The sequence below is a fragment of the Pyrgilauda ruficollis genome, unplaced genomic scaffold, assembly GCF_017590135.1.
Source record: "Pyrgilauda ruficollis isolate IOZ18807 unplaced genomic scaffold, ASM1759013v1 scaffold66, whole genome shotgun sequence".
NCBI lineage: Eukaryota > Metazoa > Chordata > Aves > Passeriformes > Passeridae > Pyrgilauda > Pyrgilauda ruficollis.
Window position 1 is genome coordinate 5,919,441 of NW_024528377.1, and position 22,239 is coordinate 5,941,679.

Genomic DNA, 22,239 nt, shown 5'->3' on the forward strand with positions numbered 1-22,239 from the left:
GAAAAAAGTGAGAGACCAAGGGAAATGATCCTGTTTATTTGCCTAGGCCTTCCCTTGACTCTGCAGGCTGTCATCATCCTGATGCTGCTTGTCCTTCAGTGTATAATTAGCCTGGATGTGAATGTGGCTGCTGGGTGGTATGGCAAAGTATTTTTTCAGAAAAAATAAATAAATAAATAAGGAAAAAACGGGCTGCTGAGGAAGAAAAGCCTTGTGTGGCTTTCCAGCTCTTTGGTTTGGACAGTGTGTGCACGTAACTCTGGAAACCAGAAATGTCCTGAGTGGAGGTCCAGGGAGACTTCACTGGCAGCAGTCTGCTTGGAACATGCCCCAGTTTATTTTGATGGTGGTGACACTTTGTGCTTCTCTTGTGCCCCGTGTGCTTTGCAAACATTAAGGGATTAACTTGCACAGTGCCACTGAAAAATAGGTATTATTGCTGCCCCCGTTATGGTGCTGGGAATTGAAGTCCCAGGGAGCTCAGCTCTGCTTTTGCCTGGAGAGAAGAGCTCCCATCAAGTGCCCCCAGTGCAGAGAGAGGCTTGAACAGGTCAGGAGGAAAAGTTGGTTTCTGCAGACTCCTGTGTGCTTGAGCTCTTCCTTCATTGTGTTCAGGTTGGGCTTGGTAGACAAACTTGCAACCTTCGAGGGACAGGAGGCATGATTGTAATTAATTCATCCCTAATTGGCATAGCAGTAAGTAATTCTCTTAATCCATTGCTTGCTGTGAGGATGAAGTAAAGATAAACATTTGAGTTGTGGAGAGGACAAGGGGAAGAGGGGGAGCGGGCAGTGAAAGGTGGACACAGGCAGACATTTCTTAGGCCACATGGGGAGAAGTACCTACAAAAATAACAGACCTTTCTCATTTTCTCCTCAGATTGCCTCTTGACTTAATTGGGTGAAATGCAAAGAAATAGACAATTAATTTTTTTAAAAAACACTAAATTTTCTCTTCCCCTTCTTGTCTTTCATTCAGTCCATGAGAGTCTCTGGAGTGTGAAATGTGAAGACACCAAATTGGAATTAATTTTGCTTTTTCATTTAACAGATTGTGTTACATTAACACCACACCATTGCCAAGCAGCAAACCTTTCCTTTCCTCAGATGTTAGCTGCTAATACAGACTAAGAACTGCTGAAAGAATGGTTATACTGAAATGCTTTATTTAAGTTTCTCCTCCCTTGTGGCTCGAGTGGGCCCTGGTTCTGCTAAGATGTATTCACATGAGCAGGCTCACTGAGTTCTCTTTTATTGCTTCCTGGCAAGTGAGCTGGATTCTATTTCATATAACGTGGCCCAAGTTAGAATTTCAAAGCTCACTCAGTCCTCTGAGAGACCTTTGCAAGGCTCTCTTCTCCCCTACCTAGACAGGCACTAAACACACTGAGGGCACAGTGGAATTAATCAGGACTGCTCATGTACAGAAAATCAACCAAGATTCTGTTTAAGAGATGACAACTTTGATATCATAGTGTTCATTGCCAGCCCAGGAATTGTTACTGCTCTTGTAACTGGATTATTAAATTGTTTGCTGATGACAAATCTTGTTTCCAATATTAAACATACATTGAGAGTCTTGGTGTAGTTCTCCTGAAAAGAATTACCTGTAAATCACATCACAGGATTTATTTTCTCTCCCTGAACTGTGTTTTACTTGCACTTGTGAGTGTGGGTTTGTTTTTTTGGTTTTTTTTTTTAATTTCTTTTCAGTCCTGGAAGTTTAACCCGGGGTATGGCAGGCAGTTGTCTGGCTCTCAGTGCTCAGGACTGTTCAGTGAGGTGGTGCCATTTGGCACTACCCCTGTCCAGAACAGCAGCACACCTTCATAGTTTGGATGGATTCCTTTGTTTTCTTTACTCAAGATTAAAGTATTTATAGCTCAGGCTCCTGTAGGAGCAGCAGCCCATTCCCTGGCACCATCTCACTGATAAAAATACAAGTCTGTTCCCTTCTTTTTTACCAGACTTGTGTCTCATCTCTCTGTAAGGCTCTATTCCATTTCAGGCTTCCTGCCCTTTGAACTAGAAATTGCATATCTATTATTTAAGAGCTCCTGGGCTGCAACTGTAAACCTAAATTATGTGAATTTGAGAGTATCTGAGCAAAACTGTCTTTAAGGGATGGCTCTTTCAGCTGTGCTGCTGTTGTGTTTTTCCATCTTCATGCCTGTAATCCCACTGCATTTGGAATTATCAGGGCTCAGTGTGCAGTTGCTGCCGATGGACAGAGCCCAGCGAGCACTCAGTCTTTGGAATGTGAGCAGAACTCTTTTACTCTGTGTGTGTGTGTGTTTTCATGGTGTGGTTGCCCAGCTATAGAGCTAGCCTGCATTCAGTTTGTACAGAACCAGGGAAGGGTGTTGCACTGCTGCTGGAGCTGCCATTCTCAGGTGTAAAAGGCTTCAGCTGCTGTGTGACATCTACAACCCATGATGGTGGCCAAGCACCTGGTTCAGGGTGTTTTTACCTGTGGACATCTTCAAGATAAAGTAAACTGATGTGCTTTGTAACCATGCAGCTTTTTCTGGATACTATTTCCAGATACTGTGTTTTTAAAAAAACTTCATTGCCTGCCTTTATCTTCTCTCTAATGTGAATTCTTTGCTTGTTGGTCACTGTGATATGACAATACACCGTTAAATGGTTGTCAGACTCGCAGTTTATTGTGCTCCTGTTTGGGATCCTGGTTGTTTTTTGAAGTATGGAGTGCCAGGTGTGCTTGGTCACCCTAAAGGTGAGGGGTGTGTGACATCCATGGTGCTGCCCCAGCAAAGTCAGCTGGGACTGCCCACTGAAGGGGATTGAGGTAGGAACTGTGCAGTATCAGGTGTTGTACTCTGGCCACAGTATTTCCCAAAATTCTGAAAACTCTGTTTAATGTATATACTCAGCAATTCTGCAGGGCAGTTGTCAGAATATTTGCAGCAAGGCTGAAGTGGATTTTGGCATGCAGAGTCTTGCACAGGAAGGTCCTGCTCTGATTCTATGTGGTGAGGACCTGAGATGGTGAACACTTGGTCTGCTCCAGAGTTCATTTTCACAGACAATGTCTGGAATGATCTTTCCAAATTTTTACTGTTAGATTGTAAGCATTGACTTGCAGTAGGAGAAAATCATGGAACTGCAGAGGGAAGGGTGAAGGTTTCTCCATGTCAGCTTGGCAGTACAAAACAATGTCCTCTTTATCAAGCACAGTTGAATGGCTTTAAAATAATTGTGGCTGCTACTATACATGAGAAGATAAAGAATGTAAAATATAACATTAATAAGGAATGCTTTCTTTTGGTGGATAACTAATTTTTAAGCTGCCTGGAAAATGCAGTGTCTGCACAGAATTCCCTTAGCAAGGCAGCTGCCTGCCCTGGAACTTCGCTGGGTTTAATAAGGGCTGATTGCACAGGTGGCAGTGACAACAATGGTAGATTTTCTGAGAAATCTATTATTTTCACAGTGCCGCTGATGGAAGAAACGCTTAGTAGCAGCTGATAATTAATGATCAATTTGGAGATTATCACCAACAATTTACAAAGGTTGACTTTTCCTTTAGAAGTCCCTTTGGATAAACTGGATGGTAAATTACCTGCCTAAGGCTTTTACTTTACTTGTGCTAATAAGATGAAAATGAATATGTTTGAAGAGCTCTGAACTGAACTTTTCAGACTGCCTGATAATCCATACAACTCTTCTTTAAACATCTTAAGTGAGTGAGCAAATAGAGACTATAATAAAATTGAAAACTGTCACGTGGACACGTTACCACCCTGTCTAAGTAATGGGGCATGACAAATAAGAGGCACTGCTGTAGAGTTCATATTTTCATTTTATGGCATGCATTAAATATTTGATCATCAGCCAGCAGAGAGGAACAATTGGGCTGAGAGTATCATTTTTAAATAGATGGGTGAGATTTAGATTGTCACAGCCTGAGCACGGGTTGGAGAACTTCAGTGTCTGTGCTTCAGTAGTTCCCCTTCACTTTGGGGTGTGCAGACCACTTAAGGCCCCTTCTGTATATCCTCAGACTGGAAAAAGGAGTTAGTAATCTGTATTTACTTCAGAGGGGATAATAATCCCTATTTACTTCACAGGGGAAGGGATATGTGAAGAGTAATTAGTATTTGTAAGTGCTTTTAAGGATGATGAAAAGGGTAGTGCAAGTATGGGATGTTTGCTAATAAATTGGGTACAAGAAAGGAGAGGAGGAAGATGAGGTTTACAGATCTGTGAAGGTGCTTGGAGACAGAGATGGGCTCCCAGTCAGATTTCAGAAATCATTAGGGATCTTAATATCTGAAGCATATTTGAAATTCTCTTAGCAGCAAGGCAAGCTAAGGTTTTGGCACTCTAATATCTTTTAAAATCTGGCTTGTGCTTTATATTGCTGTCGTGTGGGGTGGGAAGGAGGTGGAGTGAGGTCAGCAGCTTGGTAACAGCTGCACTTGCTGATCATCCCCTGTAAAGCAGGCATGGAGGTGGAGGATGAGGGAGGAGAGAGGAGAAAGGTAAAAATCTTTGCAAGTCTTTTACGAGGGAGGGGTTTCCAGGCTGCTGGAAATGCCAGCCAGTGAAACTGGGCACGAGTGAAAGGATGCAGTGACATTCTCCTGCTGAGTGCTGGGTTTAGGGGTTTTTGCTTGTTTAGAGGTTGGTTTTTTTTGTTTGTTTGTTTATTTTTTTGGTTGGTTGGGTTTTTTGTGTGCTGGGGTTTTTTTGTTTGTTCGGGAGGTTTTTTGATTTTTGTGGGGTTTTTTTTTGTTTGTTTGTTTTGTTTTTGTTTTGTTGTTGTTGGGTTGTTTTGTTTCAATTATCACTGCCCAGAAAAGAGGGTTGAATAGATTTTAATGTAAATATAGTCATTAGATTAAAGCAAAACATTATTACAGTCTATTGGCAGGACTCCACGTAGGAACTTCCTTGAGAGTTGGACTCGGTGAACCTTGTGGGTCCCTTCCCAGAATATTCTGTGATTCTGTGAAACTTTGTTCTGCAGCTTCAAAATGCAGTAGCTGATGAGAGAACTTAATTCTTGTCATCACTGAAGTGTCAGAGCACACAAACCCACAGGGTAAATCAATGATAAAAGAAAGCAATGCAAGCAGCAATCACCAATAGAATGTTTCCTTTTAAAAAGGGAAAATCTGAGTTTGCAGGGCATTTTATAAAGGCACTTAAACATTCTTATCTCTTATGTAAAAATAGAAAAGCTGGGAGCCAGGAAGGTTCAATAAATTATGGGGGATCACACGGGACATTGCTGTCTTCTGAATTCTTAATGCTGAGTCCTGGCTTCATGGTCCATCCTGAGGCAGAGGAGGCATTGAGGAGCAGTCAGTCTGGTCAGAGTTCCAGTGTTTGTGCTTCTGTGGCAGTCAGCAATGCCAAAGGCCACTGCTGTACTCCAGAAATAAATTTCTCTGATGTACTGCAGTCAGTGCTTTCTCCTGGGTTTCATTCAGCAACTCTAGAACTTGCCAGGTGACCACTTACCCAAATCAAAAGCTATTTACCACCTTTTTCAAATAACAAACAGGATAGTGGACCTTTCCTGTTGTGTTTTATAGGTAGTTGTGGCTGTTCACCTTGAAAATGTAAATTACCACTAGCCTGTGAAACCAGGTGTTTGTTAACATGTGGTGCTGAAGAATCCAGGAATTTTCTCCATGCCCCAGTTTACAGTGACTGTAATTATTCCTGATCAGTTGCTTTGCCACAGAGTGACTATAGGCATCTTCCAGTAAAGAAGTTGGCTTTCTGGTGTTGCCTTCAGATAGACCAGAAGGCTTTCTGTTGCCCTTTTAACATACAATTCATGTATGTAAAAATGGTCTGCGTTTTTACACACCTGATGTGTTCTCACTGCCAAATCCACGTAGCTCATGTAGGAAGAACAAAAATTGATATATGTGTGGGGAATGTAGAAGGAAAAAAAAAAAAAAAGTGGAAAGTAAGGAAGTTTGTTTTTCCTTTTTGGTTAAGAAATAAGTTAGGGTACTCAGCACCTTCTGCCTGAAGGAATCCAGAATCCTCCTTCTCTTGGGGGCCTTTGGAACGCCACATTTCCATGCAGTGGTCACTTCTCATGAGCCTTCTGACCTAGGTTTTAGATCTGAACATCTGGATTCAGATTCACTTACAGTATAATTGATTGTATCCCCAGCAGGGAGAGGGTTTTTGATGGAAGAAGTCTTCCCAAGAAAGCTGTTATACCACTGCTTATGGCAATAACAGCCAGGTTTCCTTCACTGTAATGTTTATTCTTTCCAGGGCCTGTTGCTGTCATCTGAAGTTGGGCTTTGGTGGCAATGTGTGCCTGCTAAATTGTTCTGATACATCTCAGTAAAAGCAGGGCAGGAAAGGGCATTTTAATGGGGATTTTTAAGTCTGTTTGAAGGCAGCGTGTGGAGAGTGTGATGGAGGGGAAGAGTCAAATGTTTATTTGAAGATGTGTTTGAATGAATCTTCCTACATAAATTTGCCAGTGTTAAGAAAGAGGGGCTCTGCCCCTTTTAGATCACAAAGGCCTCTCAGTGGGGGATGGTTTTGGTAATGGAAAAAAACAAAAAAGGTTCCAGTGCGTGGTGGAGGAGGTAAAATAAACAAACACAATGGATGATTACTTCTCTCCATTAAGGCTTCTTTATCCTTGCAAGCTCAGGCAGTGGTCAGCATGTTAGCCAGCTGTCCTGGGTTAGGGCAAATTTGGGAGAAGACCTCCAAAGGGGAGCGGCATCCTCCGAGTTTCCTGGAGGGAAGGATGTTCCTTTCAGGCTTTTTCTCCTCTCTCCCCCACTCCACAGCTTCCAGAGCTTTTTTAAGTAGACCACTTCTCGCAGTGGTGCTGCTGTGCCTGCCACTGCAGCCTTTCCAAAGGAATATTGGAGGCCCTTTATGGTTCTTAGTTTTGTCTGTTCAGAGGGGTCTCCCCTCATCCTATTTGTTTTTCCCTTGCCTGCCAATATGCATTTGTTTGTGCAGGGATAAACGTGTGTTACATGACACAGAGCTGTGTTTTTCTTACCTAGCAGCTCCAGCAGTGTCTAGAGTTAGTTTGTTAAGCTGGGTAATTATCAGCTGGTTATGATTGTTCTTTTCTCTTGCAGTTTTACAGGTATCCCTTAGAATCAAACAAAGCAAAAAAAAGCCAGCTTTCAGGCAGCTGAAGTCAGTCCATGTCCAGCATGTGCAGGCAGGTTCTGGGAAGTGTCCAGTAGTGCTGGGAATGGAACTGAGTGCTCAGAAATCAGCCAATTACAGCTGTGAAAGGGGCTGGCACAGCCCAGCTGTGAGTGAACAGATGTGTGATTGCACCACCCCTGCTTTTAATGCAGGTCTTTAATTCTCATGTTCTTCTGAATAAAAGCTGGGAAGGGAGTACAACAGCCATGAGATAGCTGAAGCAGACTTCTCAGCACAGTGTGCACAGTCAGTGAGGCAGGAGCCCTCACTTCATGCCATAATTTTTTCCTGTTCTGTCCCTCATTTGTTGGGCCAGAGGTGATCCATGACTCTGGACCATCTGAAGTAGGAGATAGGAATGCAAAACCGCCTGAACACTTGAAAAAAGTTCATTTTCTCTCTTGGAATAGCAGAATGTCTGAGTAGAATTATTTTTATTTAAACAATTTTTGTTTTACTCTATTGGTATTTCAGAGTAATTTTCCGAGGCAGCAATTTTCACTAGTTTCTGAAAGGCAACATCTGGGCTTTGGAACAATCTCTTTTCAGCTTTGAAAATCCTACCTCAAATTGCTTGCACGTTATAAATGTTCAAATTTTTGGGGTTTTTTTTGGTGGTGTTTTTTTAGCATAATGGAAAGGCAATGATGTATTTATTCCCTGTGATTTTATCTTCAAGTTCAGTTGGATTTTTCTTTCTTGGGGTCTCCAGGATTATTTGTTCCTGGGCCAAGAATGCACCTGTCATGTGCAAACCCTCCAGAAAGGGAGGAACATGCGCATGGATGTGAACAAAAAAGAATAATAAAAATTCTGGGCAGCTGGAATTAACCTGTTGGAATGAAAAGGTTTGCATCCATTAGAGACATTGCTCTGCTTAAGTTTATTTTTTTTCATCCCCCCCTCACCACACACACAGATGCAAAACTGATTTCACTTTGTAGTTCTTAAAGCTACACTGAGACCTCAGTTCTGCTCCCACTAAGCTTCATTAAAGCCCAATATTTGATGCAAGTTTGTGCTGTCAGTGGTTATCTGCTTCACTGGCATGATCAGTTTAGCCAGGAAACATCGAGGCCACCTGTGGATGGGTGTGTTCCTGTGTGCTTGTGGGTTTTAGCCTTTTTTTCTTTTTTTTTGGTTTTTTTTTTTTTTTTTTTACAATTGACTGTCATGGTGCAAATGTGGATGCCACTGGTGGTTGGAGCAGGAGTTAGCTGATAAGGTAGAATGATAGTGCAAATTCAGATGTGTGAACACCAGTGGACACCTTGAAAATCGTTTTATGAGTGTAATTATATGTGAATTTACTGGAAGGAAACATACATGCTGTATAAAGTTATTATTCTGAACAGTAGGGAAACTGAGAGTGAAGTGGGGAAAAAAAGAAACTTTTAAAAATTTCTGTGTTATTGGTTTGTTTGTGATTACACACAAACTCTGCAGAGGAAGAGGTGCTTAGAAAGCAGTTAAAATACCATTTGTTGAGTTTAAAATTTAAATAGAGGGGAAAGGAGATGGGATTGAAGCTCAGTGGCTGTTTGGCACTCACATCAGACAGCGGCGTGGTGGAGGAGTGGGAAAAGCTGTGTCATATCCTACCAAGGTCTCAGTCACAATGATGGCTCCTCACACTGAAATCTGAGCATCTTTTTGGGGAGAATTCTTCTTATTAATGTTGACTCTACTGGAAGTAATTAATAATTTAACAATGCTTAAAGAAAAGTTTGTGTTGGCTTGATTAGACAAATACTGCAAATGACCGAGAATGCAGAAGTTTTAATATTTACAAAATATTTACAATGTTTTTCCAAAATGAGCCCATCTTCCTCAAGTTTCTTTGTAATAAGTCGGTTATAATTGTCCTAATTTTAGAGCTGTTTCCAGTCCTTGCCTTCGTTTCTCTCAGTGGGAATTAGGTGTGCACGTGTGTGTGTGTGTGATGTGTGGGCTCCTGGTGCTCTCCCACTCGGGGTCTGCAGCAGGACTGACACTTCCCTGTCGTTTTCAGGTATTAGTTTGCACAGTGAAATCTCAAGGCTTGGAATTTCTAATTATTTCACTAGATCCTCTTTGTAGTTCAGCAGGCAGAGGAGTGGTGATTACCTAATGTCACAGTGATTGAGGCAGTGCTTTCAGCAGCGAGCACTTCCTAAAACTTTACATGAAAATAAAAGTGAAACTGCTATTTTTGTGGTGGCGCGATGACAAATTTTACGTAATAATAAAAAGTAGAATAAATAAATAATAAAAAAGCAAGATGCATGAGGAGCTGAAGAGTCAGGGTACATTTCTGAAAGGTTGGGGGCTGGAAGGAAAGGAAGCCAGAGTTAATTTGAGGATGCACTGGAAAATAAATGAGCTTGTGGATTTAATTCAAAATCATCCAAGCAGAGTCTTTTGCATGAAAGAAGCCAGTGATCAGGCTCAGTTTACTTGAAACATCAACAATGACTGCATCCTGCTGTTCCAGAGTTTGTGCTGGTCGATGCTCATCGTCCCTGACGCGGCGGCACCGCCGTGGCGCGCTCGGTGCCGTGGCCGTGCCACCAGCACCAGCACCAGCAGCACCACCACCAGCAGCACCACCACCATGTGCCTCTCCTGCTCTGGAGAGCTGCTCCAAACTCACAGGCTTTGGAGTCTGAGCTCTCAGAAACTCGCTTTTCAGAAAACCTCGTCCTGTGGTTCCTGGTTTGTGAAGGTCTTACTGGAATTTTGGCTCTTTTGGCTCGTGGACAGATGGGTGAAAAACAAGGGGGTGATGAAGGTGGCAGGTGCCAAAGAAAAATGAGGAGAACCCAGGTTCTCCTGCTGATCTGATTTTGGATGTGTCTCTGGGTGAGCTGCTGAATGTTCCTGCTTAGCACACGCCAGTGAGATGTAAAGTCTCTGTGAGATCTATGGAACAATTAGGTAATACTCCTTACAGGAATTATAGTAGATAGGAGTGAGTTCATTGCCTTCCAGATTCTGTTTTGGTTGAGGGCTGCTTTTTCCAGGTCACAGTATTTCACTAAAACTTGCTCGTGCACAGTCTTTCCCAGTTACCTGCTTCACAAAGTCCCTGAAAAGCTTTGTGTAGCACATGGTGGGAATGTTCAGGATGAACTTTTTCTGGCAATGGATTTTTACTAGACATGATTTTCAGTGGTTTTTTGTGCATAAATTCCTTGCAAGTGCAAGAAAATGGAGATGATGAAATTTCAGTTGATGGCATAGAATTTTTAGAAAGTGTTTTTTGATTTTTTTTTCATTTTTTTAATTAAAAAAAGGGTTTTGTTAACATCTTCTTGAAGAACACTTATAACAACTTTATTATTTGACAGTTTCAAATCTTGTCAAATTGAAACCATTTATTTACCACTGGAACTTGGAGCAGTTCCTTCTCTCAAAAAACAGTTTTTCAGTAATTGGAATATCAGGTTTATGAGCCGGGCTGCTGATATTACAGTAAAATTTAAAATGGATTGGGAATTACATATTTCCTTCCCGTTTTATACTCAGAGTCCTCTAAACTGGAGGACTGTCCAAAATTGTTCAAGTTACTCCATACAGAGAGGAAATCTGGAAAGCCAAAGGGAGAAGGTGGGCTGGGTGAAATGGAAATTATGGGGTGCCCCTAAGCAGGGGATGATTTGTGGCAGCTCTAATAATAGGCAGCTGCACAGAAATGTTACTCAGGTGGTGCTGTAGTGAGCTTGGTGTGTGTTAACAAAGTTGACTTGTTCACCAAAACCGCCTTTGAATAGCACAAGTTATTCGTGGCATAGTGTATTTTAAAAGATAACTGATTGATGTGATCTTAGAAAGTAATAATTAACAGATTATCCCACCTCAGTGTGAGTGACAGATGAGAGCACGTTTCACACACAGTTTTTACTGATTAGCAGATTAGAGACTTTTTCCTTTTTTTTTTTTTTAATTGTAGAATTACTTGAGTGAAGAATTCCAAACCAGGCTGTAAATGACTCAAAGATATTGCCAAATGAAGTCTGTTTTTAGTGGTATGTGTAGAAACAAGTCAGGCTTGCAGTTCCCAGTGGGACAGTGTGTGGGAGTCTGCCACCCTTACTCATGTTGAGTAATACCTTATTACACAAGTAATCTTGTCAAAATGAATAGAGTTGGTTTTTTTAGAGGTACTAGTTATTCAGTGTACATAAATAATGAATTACTTTGGGGCCAAAACAGAACGGAAGCCATTGTTAGTGTTAACTGGCACCTCTTGCCAGGGCTGTGTGCAAGGAGAGATGATAGTTTCAGTGAACCTGGGAAGAAAAACTGTTTTATTAGCATTAAATGTGGCCAGGGATGAGGCAGATGCATTGCTGACATTTTGTATAAGCTTGTGTTTATGCATCTATATGTGTGTGTGTGCTGCTTATACATTAGATAGATGTAGCAGTGCTGTCTGTAATCATAATTATTTCCTGCGGAAAGGCAGTCTGCAGCTTTCCAACAAGTACTGTAATTAGAGGTAAATATCCCTGCAGAGCGTCAGATTGAATCGCAGTGAAGTTCTCGGGCTGGTTACGCACTCGGTGTTTGATTTGGACCCAGGCCGTGTTCGGGAGCAGATTCCTGGTGCTGCTGGTCTGCTCCTCAGGCTCTGCTCCCACCCCTGACGCTCAGGGCTGGGGGAGTTAAACTCTGGCCAGGAGAAAAGCCGGGTTTGGGGCTGTTTGGAGCTCAGGAGGTGAATGTTTCCCTGCTGGTCCAGAACTGGCTGTGCCGCTGCAGTTGGGCGCTGTCACGCTTGGTTATGGTGAGAAAACAACAGTGCCTCTCTTGGTAAGGGGGAAAAGAGACTCCTGCACAGTCAGAGCTTTGACATACAGTTCAAATCATCTTTCCACATCCTGTGGACTTGGAGCTGTCAGAGAGGCAAAGCCCGTGTTTGAACGGAAGAGCTTTTTATTTCTTTAAAAAAGTCTACCAGCTGTAATTATCCATAACTTTGCAGGCCTGTTTTAATGCTGGTTTATAATTACAGGTCTTAATGCTAGATTATAGAAAGTCATGTCTAAATAGTCAGAACAGAGGGACTGGGGAGTTTTTAACCTGTAGATTGCTGTGGGTTGTGTGATTGCTGTGATGGGATTTTGCCTGTGTGTGTATGGGGTGAGCTGTGTAATGATTGATGAATCCCTTAATTAACTCCCAACAAGTCAAGATTTATGGCCTCATATCTTTTTCTCCTGACACATCTGTGTTTGACACTTTTGAAGACATGGATAAGCCCCTTCTCCAAAAGCTTTTGTAGGCATCTGAAATGTTTCTGAGGTATTTTGCTTAATGTAACAAGATTAGAGTTTTATGACATAAAATTTATTAAATTTTATGGCACGAACAATCGAATTGGAAAGGATGCAGGTTGTGTGCTAGAGGGCACTATCTCCTTGAGTTCTGAATACCACTTCAGATTTATTTTGGGAGTACAATCATGGATGAAATGAACCAAAACCAATGAACAAATGGAGATGGAGTGGGGGACACTTAAGTGAGGTTCTGTTAAAAACAGTAATAATAAAAAAATGCAGCTATGGAAATATCACTTTTGTGAATTCAAGGGAAAAAGCAAACAAGAAAAATAGTCGTATTTAGCAGCCTGAAATTATTTGGATGGAACCAATAAGTGTAGGAAACAATTCATGTGGATGTAGTGTAGCTCTTACTTGCTCCAGTGGGAAAAGCCATGCTGAAGTCCCTGCAAAAACTCCGAGATCAGTAGACACAGGGTATCAGTTTGAGGCTGCAAAGAGTCTGTTACAAATTGAAGGGCACAAAGAAATATTTGGAGAAACTGTTGTAATATGAATCACATAAAATATTTGTTGGATAAGACTGAGTTAGAACAATGGTTTTTACTTCGCTGAAAAAACATTCCTCCTACCAGGAAAAGCATTTATTTAATGAAAATTGAACAGAAAGCATGTTGGGTTTTTTAACTGCAGTTTCTGCATATTACAAAGCCCTTCTGAAAACAGGTCTCTTTACAGGGAACAGTATCAAATTTGAATTCATTACCAGAATTGAATCTTCAGTTCCATCCCAACCACTGATAAAATCAAATACAGAGATGCATTTCATAATTCCAATGTGTTTGTGGAATGGCCTGGGTCCAGCCTGTGTCCCGGTGCATCAGAACTTTGCAGATTTAGGTTCTCTCAAAAATTGCCACCTATCTGTTTTTATTCAGTAGAAGTGATTAATGACATTTCAAATGCAATTCTTCTTGAAACAATGAAGTTGCAGCAGATTTCATCTGCAGTGACACCTTTTACATTTGGAATCTGGTGTGCTGTATTGCTTTTGTACTTCTATACGTTTCTGAGTTATATCTTAGGGTTTTGGGGTTTTTTTAAAAAAAATCCTATCCATAAATTGATGCTTCCTGTTCCATTGTAAATCTTCTTTCAGAGTGATGTAACTGAAAACCGTTCCGAGTTTAAATTTGGGGAAAAGATCTGGAAGTCACGTGAGCTGTGAACTGTTGTGTTATCATGGAGGGCAGATCCAGGATGTTTGCAGTCCTTTGTTAGGATGGGATCACTCCAGTGCTTCATTAGACCTGGATCTGTTTAAAGGAGCTCAGTTTCAGATAATGTTGCTGCTCAGAAATTAGCTGTTTCCCTTTCCTTATTGTTTGTGGTGGGAACTCTGCTTGCATCTTAGATGTGGAATCTGTTAAGAGCTGGCATTAGCTCAGTAGGATAAACAAGATTTATGAAGAGTATTAGGGGATGAGTGATGTGGGGGCATATAAAATTTGGGAAATGGACCAGTCAAGCTGTAGAAATGATGAAAGATATTTGCAAATGACTTTTTCTTGTTTCACGTTTTCTACTTGGGAACCTCTCAGAGGTTTGATCCTTTGGTAGTTATTATCCTTTAGGAAGACATTTCCAAAAGTAGATGTGGATCTATTAATTAATTTATTTAAATCTTCCATTTCCTTGTGGAAATTTCCTAGATGCTCATAAGGAGTAAGACATTTTGGTGAAATGGATTTTTGTCTGACTCAGGCTGGCTATGGACAGAGCTGCCTGAACACAAATTGTATTTGATGTCTGAGCTGTCCAGGTTTGTGTGTCCATTTCTTTGGGTGCCCTCGGAAGACTAACGCAGATTAACACCTCAGCTTTAGCCATTTTAGTGATTTGTTAGTCCTCTAGGGTGGTGATGGATGTGTGGCTTGTAATTTAAACTAGATGTTTTAGAGACAAAAGGAAAAGTTTCTTCTACCCTTTCTGCTTTCACTTTAGTTTGGTCTGCAATCCAACCGGTAGGTTTTCATTTTAGATCAAAAAGCATAATAATCTCTGTTATTGCAAGTGTGTGGAGGTGGACACCTCTATTATCTTCCTTGTCTGTTTGTATAAAATTCCCTGCAGAAAATTATTTCATCCCTGTTGGGAACAGTGACAAGCAGAGGAAGAAGATCTGAAACTCTAAATTCGCATCTAAAGTTAACAGAAGAGCTTTATTTCAGCGTGATATTCCAACTTTCCTTGTGAAGCAATGTGACAGAATCTGTGTTATTCTAGGTTAACAGCAGTAGAAGTTCTTGACACAGTTTGAGTATATAATATATAATCCAAATCATCAATACAGAGCAAGGCATCCTCTCTCTCTGTAATTTATTGTCAGAGTGAATTGCAGTGGAGACTTTTGTGCGTGGCTTACAATATTTTCAGTCATTTTATCAAATATAAATGTTCTAAAGTATAGAAAATTACTGTGGAATAATTGAGTAATGATCTTGTGTCCGTCCCTTTTTGTTTGCCAAAATTGAGACAACTGCTTTGTGCTGATTTTCAGGGAGTTTTTGTAAATGCTGAGGCTTCTATTAAAGTAGTGTTAAAATGAGTAACCAAAAAACTTAAATTCAGTAGCAAATGTCAATCTTAGTGCAGTACAATGCAAAATATGAATAATTCACATTAACTTTAGAAGGGAGTTGTGTGGTTTCTGCAGAAGGGTTTGAGATCTGTCACATCAAACATAGCTGTAAAATGCTGAATTCAGTGGGCTACAGAAAACTGCCAGTAAGAGTCTATCTGGTGATCTCTGTCTTTGTGCATATGCTTTGCTGCAGACACGTAGGTGGGAAAGCCTAGAAGACAGAATTCAGGTAGGATGTATGAAGTGTTAGTCTGTTGGACTAAGCCAGACATTAATAGAAAATACAGATTGGTTCTCAGCACTGGCAGTAGGTGCTGATCAGAGCAGGCAGTGTGCAGCTGCATGGGGGTTCTGGTAGGGATTTTTTTGTCTGAGTTTTTGTTGTTGGTTTTTCTGGGTTTTTTCCTTTTTTTTTTTTTAATATAATCTAACTTGGCTCAGGAGGCAAGGCTCAAAATGAGATCATTAGAAGCAAAGTAAGTCTTAACAAAGGGCTGTTTAAAGTCCCTGTTTGTTTTCAGACCCAGTTGACTGCTGCTAAGAGCCATTCCGTGCTCAATATCCCAAATCCTGAGGACATGCTCCACCTCCAGCAGCCCCAAACACGGACCAGGAGGCTGCTGGGCTCTCCAAATGCAGCCCTTTAACTGTGGAGTGGGACATAAAAAAATGGGCTCATCAGAATCATAAATATGAGATTTTTGAGGAGGAGCACTATTAATTCAGCCCCTTTTTTAACTTTTGCATACAAATAACCTTCGGTTTGCTCGTTTATAACTTTTTTTTTTTCCCCAGTGAAACTTTTCCCTATTTTTTATTTCTTCTTGTGGATGTGCCTGGAGGATTTCTCCTCATTCTGCTCCTTGCAATGCCCCTGGTTAGCACAGGGATGGACATACCCTGATTTTCATGAACAAGGTTGCTGTAATTAATCCCAGAATTTGTCTGCATTTTAAAACTTCACTGTACCCCCCTCTATTTTAGAGACCAAGCTGGAAGCATTCTGGGTTCTGTAAGATTTTCAGTAGTGCTTGTCTTGAATGATACTTGAATTTGCCCATGATTTAGGTTTCTTTCAGTGTTTCCAAAAGTTGATGATCAACATGTCCTATCAAACATAATCAAAAACTTCCCAATGTAGACCTGAATTTCAAGTCAATATTTCTGTGTGGTTTTTCCAATGTGTGCTCTAGGTATCTTCCTTGTGTATCCTTTTTTATGTAGTTATAGATATAAATTATATCTATCTATTATATCTATAACTACATCTATATAAATGATATCTATATCTATCTATATAGATATAAACCCATTTTAATGGGTTTTTTTCTGATCTATCTATAGATAGGAAGAATTTGATATATAGATGGGAAGATTTGATAGGAGGTCTGCATTCAATCCTGACCTTCATTGAAAGCCCCTGACTTTATGTTGTCAAAAAGCTTAGATTATTAATGTCTAAATGTTTAATTTTTTTTACTATACCAGATCTGCAAACCTGGAAAGATCCTTGCAACATGACTGTAACACTCAGTTGCTCACATGGGTGAAATTTTGTAAACACAGACGTTTTGGCCTGCTAGCAAGTTCTTTTATTGTATTGTATTTTATTTTACATTATTTTTTTTTATCAGTTGTGGTTGATAATGAGATGCAGATGATTATTCCTTAAAAGCTAGGTTGACAATAGCTTCTATCGGGAGACATTCTATCTTCATAGAGTCCCTTGCAAATGCAAAACTAGATGGGTATTTTTTAAAAGGAATTGCATTTCATTATGCAGTCTTAGGTGAATTTTCATGTTTAAGAAGCCAGAATACAAGAGAGTGCTATATTAGTGTATTATTCTCACAACAAACAAGGCACTGTTCTGTTGCTACCTGCTTGGCCATTGTTCCCAATTGTGTGTGCTTTGCAGTGGTATTTGGATGGTTTCCTGCTCTCTGCCAGCACAAAAAAGGCATTTCTGTTACAATGGCCCCTAACCACACAATGACGGCATTAAGGATTTATTTGGAGGTTTCATTATTTTCTCCTCTTTTGTTCCTTCCAGGATGTCTTCCAAGCGACCAGCCTCTCCGTATGGGGAAGCAGATGGAGAGGTAGCCATGGTGACAAGCAGACAGAAAGTGGGAGAAGAGGAGAGTGACGGGCTCCCAGCCTTTCACCTTCCCTTGCATGTGAGTTTTCCCAACAAGCCTCACTCTGAGGAATTTCAGCCAGTTTCTCTGCTGACGCAAGAGAACTGTGGCCATAGGACTCCCACTTCCCAGCACAACACAATGGTAGGTTTGCTTTGCTCTATTGTGCTTGCATCCATTCTCTGAATTCTGCCTCTGCAGTAGCTTGGCACCCGGATCTGCCCTTGCTGGGGTGGGCAGGGCTCAGCCCCACGCACAGAACCTGCCCTGCAGAACCTCCGGCAGTGCAGGCTTCTCCTCACCTTTGCCTGGTGGCATTTGGGGTGCTGAGAGTGTGTTAGCTGCACTGATGTGAGCTGGAAGTGTGTGTTCAGCAAACAGCAAAGGGGTTTGGAGCGCTCGAAGTGAGAGTCACGTTTGGCACGGAGTCTGAAACGTGGCCCTGATGCCAAGTTTGTGCAACTGTAAAGCTTGAAAGACTGTATAAAGAGTAAAAAAAAAAAAAAGAAACTGAATTCTGGTGACTTAAAAACTTACATCTGATGTGTAATTCACGTCACAGATAGCCACAATAAAATTTTCCTGTGCTTATGAAATTAAATCGACGTACTGCTCTTTGAGTTTCCGCTCTGCAACTGAGGCTGAGCACTTAATTCATGGCAGGCAGCAGTCCAGGGGAAGCCCAGAACTGGCTGTATCTTAAAGAAGACAAAACAATGCCCTGTTCCTTGCTAGTATTGCAGTGTCAGTACTCTGTGTTTGGGCCCTTGCCATGGGGTGCTGATACATTTTCAGAAAGGTTGAAGGGTGCAGGGAAAGGCCCCCCAGCACTGAGGCACTTGGACAAAGCTCTGTTGTGAGCACAGAGCTTGCACAGCTCTTGCCTGTTTACAGATGGGCTGTAACTTTTCTCTTAGTCCCCCACTTCGACTAGGGCACTGGTAATTTCACTGGAAGGGAAGATAATAAGTGGACTTGAATATTTGAAGGCTTTTAAAAAGGCATTGCAAAATAGGTGATAGTGTATTCTCATAAAAGCCTGCAAGAGCTCCACAGTGGTATTTAAGCCCTTACAGCTCATTATGCATATGTAACAAGCCCTAAGTAAAAAGCCTTAGGGATTATTATTTCTCATAGGACCAAGTCACTGGATATTCACTGAAGCTGCTCTCCTAGACAGAATAACTCATTGATCCTGATCCATTTTCCTTCCTTTTTTGGGCTAATGCTTAAGCTCAGACAGTGGTTTGGAATACATAATTTTAGTTTGTGTTATTGCAACTCTACGTGGAGAAAGAGCATCACTGGAGAAATTACTCATGGGCAGACAATGTCATTATCTTTTTTGAGCTTGTTTATTTCTCATCCTTTATCTTACGTTTTATGGAGATGAAATTCATGAATGTAACAGTTCCAGCCATGGGGATGTTAGGGTATGTAACTAATGTATGGGCTTTGCTATATTGTGGCCTATTTCAAGAGAGTGTTTGGAAGATAAGGAATTGTTTCTGACAGCATTTAAGTCAATAGATAAACTTGTGATGGCACCAGTAGTGTAGAGTCAGACCCTAATGAAATAAAAACATACTGTTTCCTAAGGAGCCCAGCAGGAATATTTCAGCTGCACCTCGCTGGAACATTTAACTGCTCTTTAACTGATTTTAGCTAACTCCATTGCTTCTTTGTTCATTGTAGTTTGGAAGAACAAGAGGTTTAGCTGATCATCTAGTGTAGCTTCCTGCTATGGAGGCTGTGTTTCATGTGATGGCAAAACAGTGTTTTCTGGCTTTTTACAGTACAAGATACTGAACCGTGGGGTGTTTTAGGTGGTTTTGCTGCAGCAGTGACACACTGCAGGCCTACCTGAGGCAGTGTTCGGGGGTTGCCAGGGTCTAGTTTTGTCTTTGTACATATTCAAGAATACTGGCAGCCTGTATGAATGTAACATTTTGGTAATACTTCTCTTTTGGTGAGGATTGTGTTGTAAAAATCATCACTCAGGTAGTTCAGAAAGGATGCAGCCTGTGTGTCTCCAGAAGGAAGGAAGTGATCGGTCTAAATGAGCAAAACAGACATTATCACTCCCTCTGCTGTTGTGGTATGTAGTTATCAGAAGGAAATCACTGGATAACAGTTGGATGACTTCAGTTTGTGTGCTTAGCAGCGACAAAAATCATTCCCAAAGGACAATTCACTTTCTAACATGGCAGAGGACATTTTTGTACTGTTTGAATTGACATTCTGCTGTTCTGTCATCTCTGGGAAGCAGGTCCAGGTGTGTGCAGCTGTGCACCAGCACCACAGAGTGCAGTCTGATGGAGTTTTATTGATAAAGCTCCAGGAGCTTCACACTTCCCAACTTACACTTCTGGAAATTCACCCTATTGTGCTTTACCAAGTTTTAATAACCTAGTGAGACAGCTCAAAATTCTGGGTAATTCTTTTATAAGAGAAGGGCGAAATTCCTATAAGGACATCTTCAAAATTGGCAAAAATCTGCACAGCCCACCTTCCCACCAAAATGAACAGGGTATTTCTGAGGATGTTGGAAGTGCAGCCACAGAAAGGTTGGGCAGTGGGCACAAACTGCACTGGAGGACCCCTGTGGATGTCAGGAAATGCTTGCTTTTTTGTGTGGGGGTGGCTGAGCACAGAGCAGGTTGCCTAGGGATGCTGTGGAGATCTCAGAAGTCATCTGGGCATGGTCCTGGCTGCTCGAGCAGGGGGATTGGGCCAGGTCTGCTCTGGCAGATCTCTACAGCCTCAGCCAAGGCAGGGGTGACTATCTCAAACTTCCTCTCGGTAGAAGAAACTGGATACTTATTTTAAGCAGGGAAAACTCTTCTCCTCATAAGAAAAGAAACAATAATTTATTCAGATTTAAAGCTACTGCTCAGTAGAAATTAAAAGACAAATGGTTTGACCTGGAATATATCTGAGAGTTCCCTTAGGACGCTGGTGGCAGGCCATGAGCTTTGCAGGGAAGCACTTGAGGATTACAGTATCAGTCCATAGCTCTTTGGAAGAAACCTATTAAGGCTACAGTATTTGGGTAGCACAGATAGTTGTTAGCTCATCTAAGTTACAAAGGTTTGTTTTACTTGTTTCTATTTGCCTGCCTTTATGTTCTATTTGTCTGCTTTTGCAACTCTCAAGACCACTGATCTCACCAATGGTGTCTGTGTGCTAAATTCTGAAAATGAGAAATGTCAAGGCTAAAAGTACTGATTAAAGTGTACCACAGGCATGGTGTGTTTAAATCAGACCATCCTTTTTAACTATAGAATATCAGTGAAATGCAGGATGGGATTAAAAAAAAAAAATAAAAGAAGTACTGAAGAAAAGGTCACACTGGTAAACTGTAATTTTGCCACTCCCTGGTTGTTCCAAACTGATGGCTGTGACTGTACTGGTAACCCACATTTGTCCTGCATTTCCAGTGGGATTTAGAATTCATTTTCAATAGTGCCTTAAATTGATAGGAAATGTTATGGTGCACTGTTCAGTAACTTTGTTGCTTCACACTAAAAGAAGCTGTGTTTCTGTGGTGAATGAAATCACTCCTGTGTGACTTGGGAATAATATTGAGAACAGCAGTGCTGCTGGTCAAAGAGCTTACCAGCACATGGCTTTGTGCTTTTCCTCCACTTGTTCGAAGTGAAAGTTGTTTAATGCTTCATGTGGATTTTCTTATCACATCTGTCCTGGCCTGTGCTTCACCTGTTGGTCTGGAGTTGTCAGCATGAGTGGTGGTGCATCAGAGCAACAAGCACTAGAGCACTCAGCTATTGTTCAGACCTTCCGAGGAGAATGGAAATCTGAATGCATATAGCTTTTTAAAAAGTCAAACAGGACTCTAATTATACTGAGCTAAAGAATGCATATTTAAAAAAAAAAAAAAAAAAAAAAAAAAAACCACCAAACAACCTAAAAACAACCTCACAGTGGTTTTAGAGAAATTTTAATTTCCAGTGTACCTTTGAGCATCAAGCTTAGGATAAGTTATTGTGATGATACAATGCACAGTGTTGTGAACACCAGTGCCTTTACTGTGCCAGCTCTCATAATGGGAATTTCATTGTTTGGGGAGAGCAGTCTCCTACACTCTAGACAAAAGTGTAATTACTTTTGAACGATGTGGAATGTGCTCAGTTTAATAGCATGGAGAATAGATTCACAAAGATTCAGATAAAGCTAGCTTGGAAGCCATATGTGCAGTGTGGCAGTATGAAATTGTTAGCAGGCACCATAATTACAACACACACACGCACACAATTTCACAGTTTAAACTAGAAACTGTTGTTTTTGTAAGAGATAGGCCTAGCTGAACAGGACTAGTTCAATTAAAATAAACCAGAAACAGTGGTAAGTTTGCCTTTGTCTGCTGTTCTTTCCTTCCTCTCTTAGTGGTAAATTGATATTTATAAGATGATGAAATTGCATTGTTGCAAACACTGCATTATAAATGTCATCACAAAAGTGGCTCGTGGGAGCAGTTTCTGCAGATACAGTTTTAGGCTTTTACCAGAGTTCAGTCTTTACCCTTGCAGCATTTCAGGGAATCACTGTGTGGGCTGTTGGGAAGGGGAACAAATGAAGAAGAATCAGTCAGGACCCATCAAAGAGCTGTAGAAGTTGCTACTGCATTGTTTAGTCCAGACCCTGGAAAACTCTGCAGCCCTTGAGAAGCAGCTGTGATGGAGCCAGAAGCAGCTGTGGTGACTCTCCTGTGCTTTTATGGGAGTTTCCCTGTGTTCATTGAACCACCCTTCTAAACACAGTGACTCCTGCACACGTGTAGCCATGGAAAACCAGGGTGGATACGTTATTCCCTGCAGAAATCAATGGGCAGAAACACCTGCTGAAGTTTGAGGTGACCCATTGGTGTTTTGACCAGACTTTGAAAGGTCTAAAGGGACATTAAATAAGTAATGAAGTAAGAAAACCTTTTTTTTTTTTTTTTTTCATCCCCAAGCAGGAGGGTTAAAACTACATTTAAACTAATAACCTG

At 41.1% G+C, this 22,239-nt stretch overlaps 1 protein-coding gene across 1 annotated transcript in view; it reads left to right on the forward strand.

Moving 5' to 3' along the window:
• The window catches only part of SOX5 (SRY-box transcription factor 5), a 285,147-nt gene that overhangs the window by 19,323 nt on the left and 243,585 nt on the right, over nucleotides 1-22,239 (forward strand). Inside the window, exon 2 of the mRNA XM_041484509.1 lies at nucleotides 17,141-17,372. Coding sequence (XP_041340443.1) covers nucleotides 17,141-17,372 — 232 coding nt within the window. The remainder of the gene's footprint in view (nucleotides 1-17,140; nucleotides 17,373-22,239) is intronic.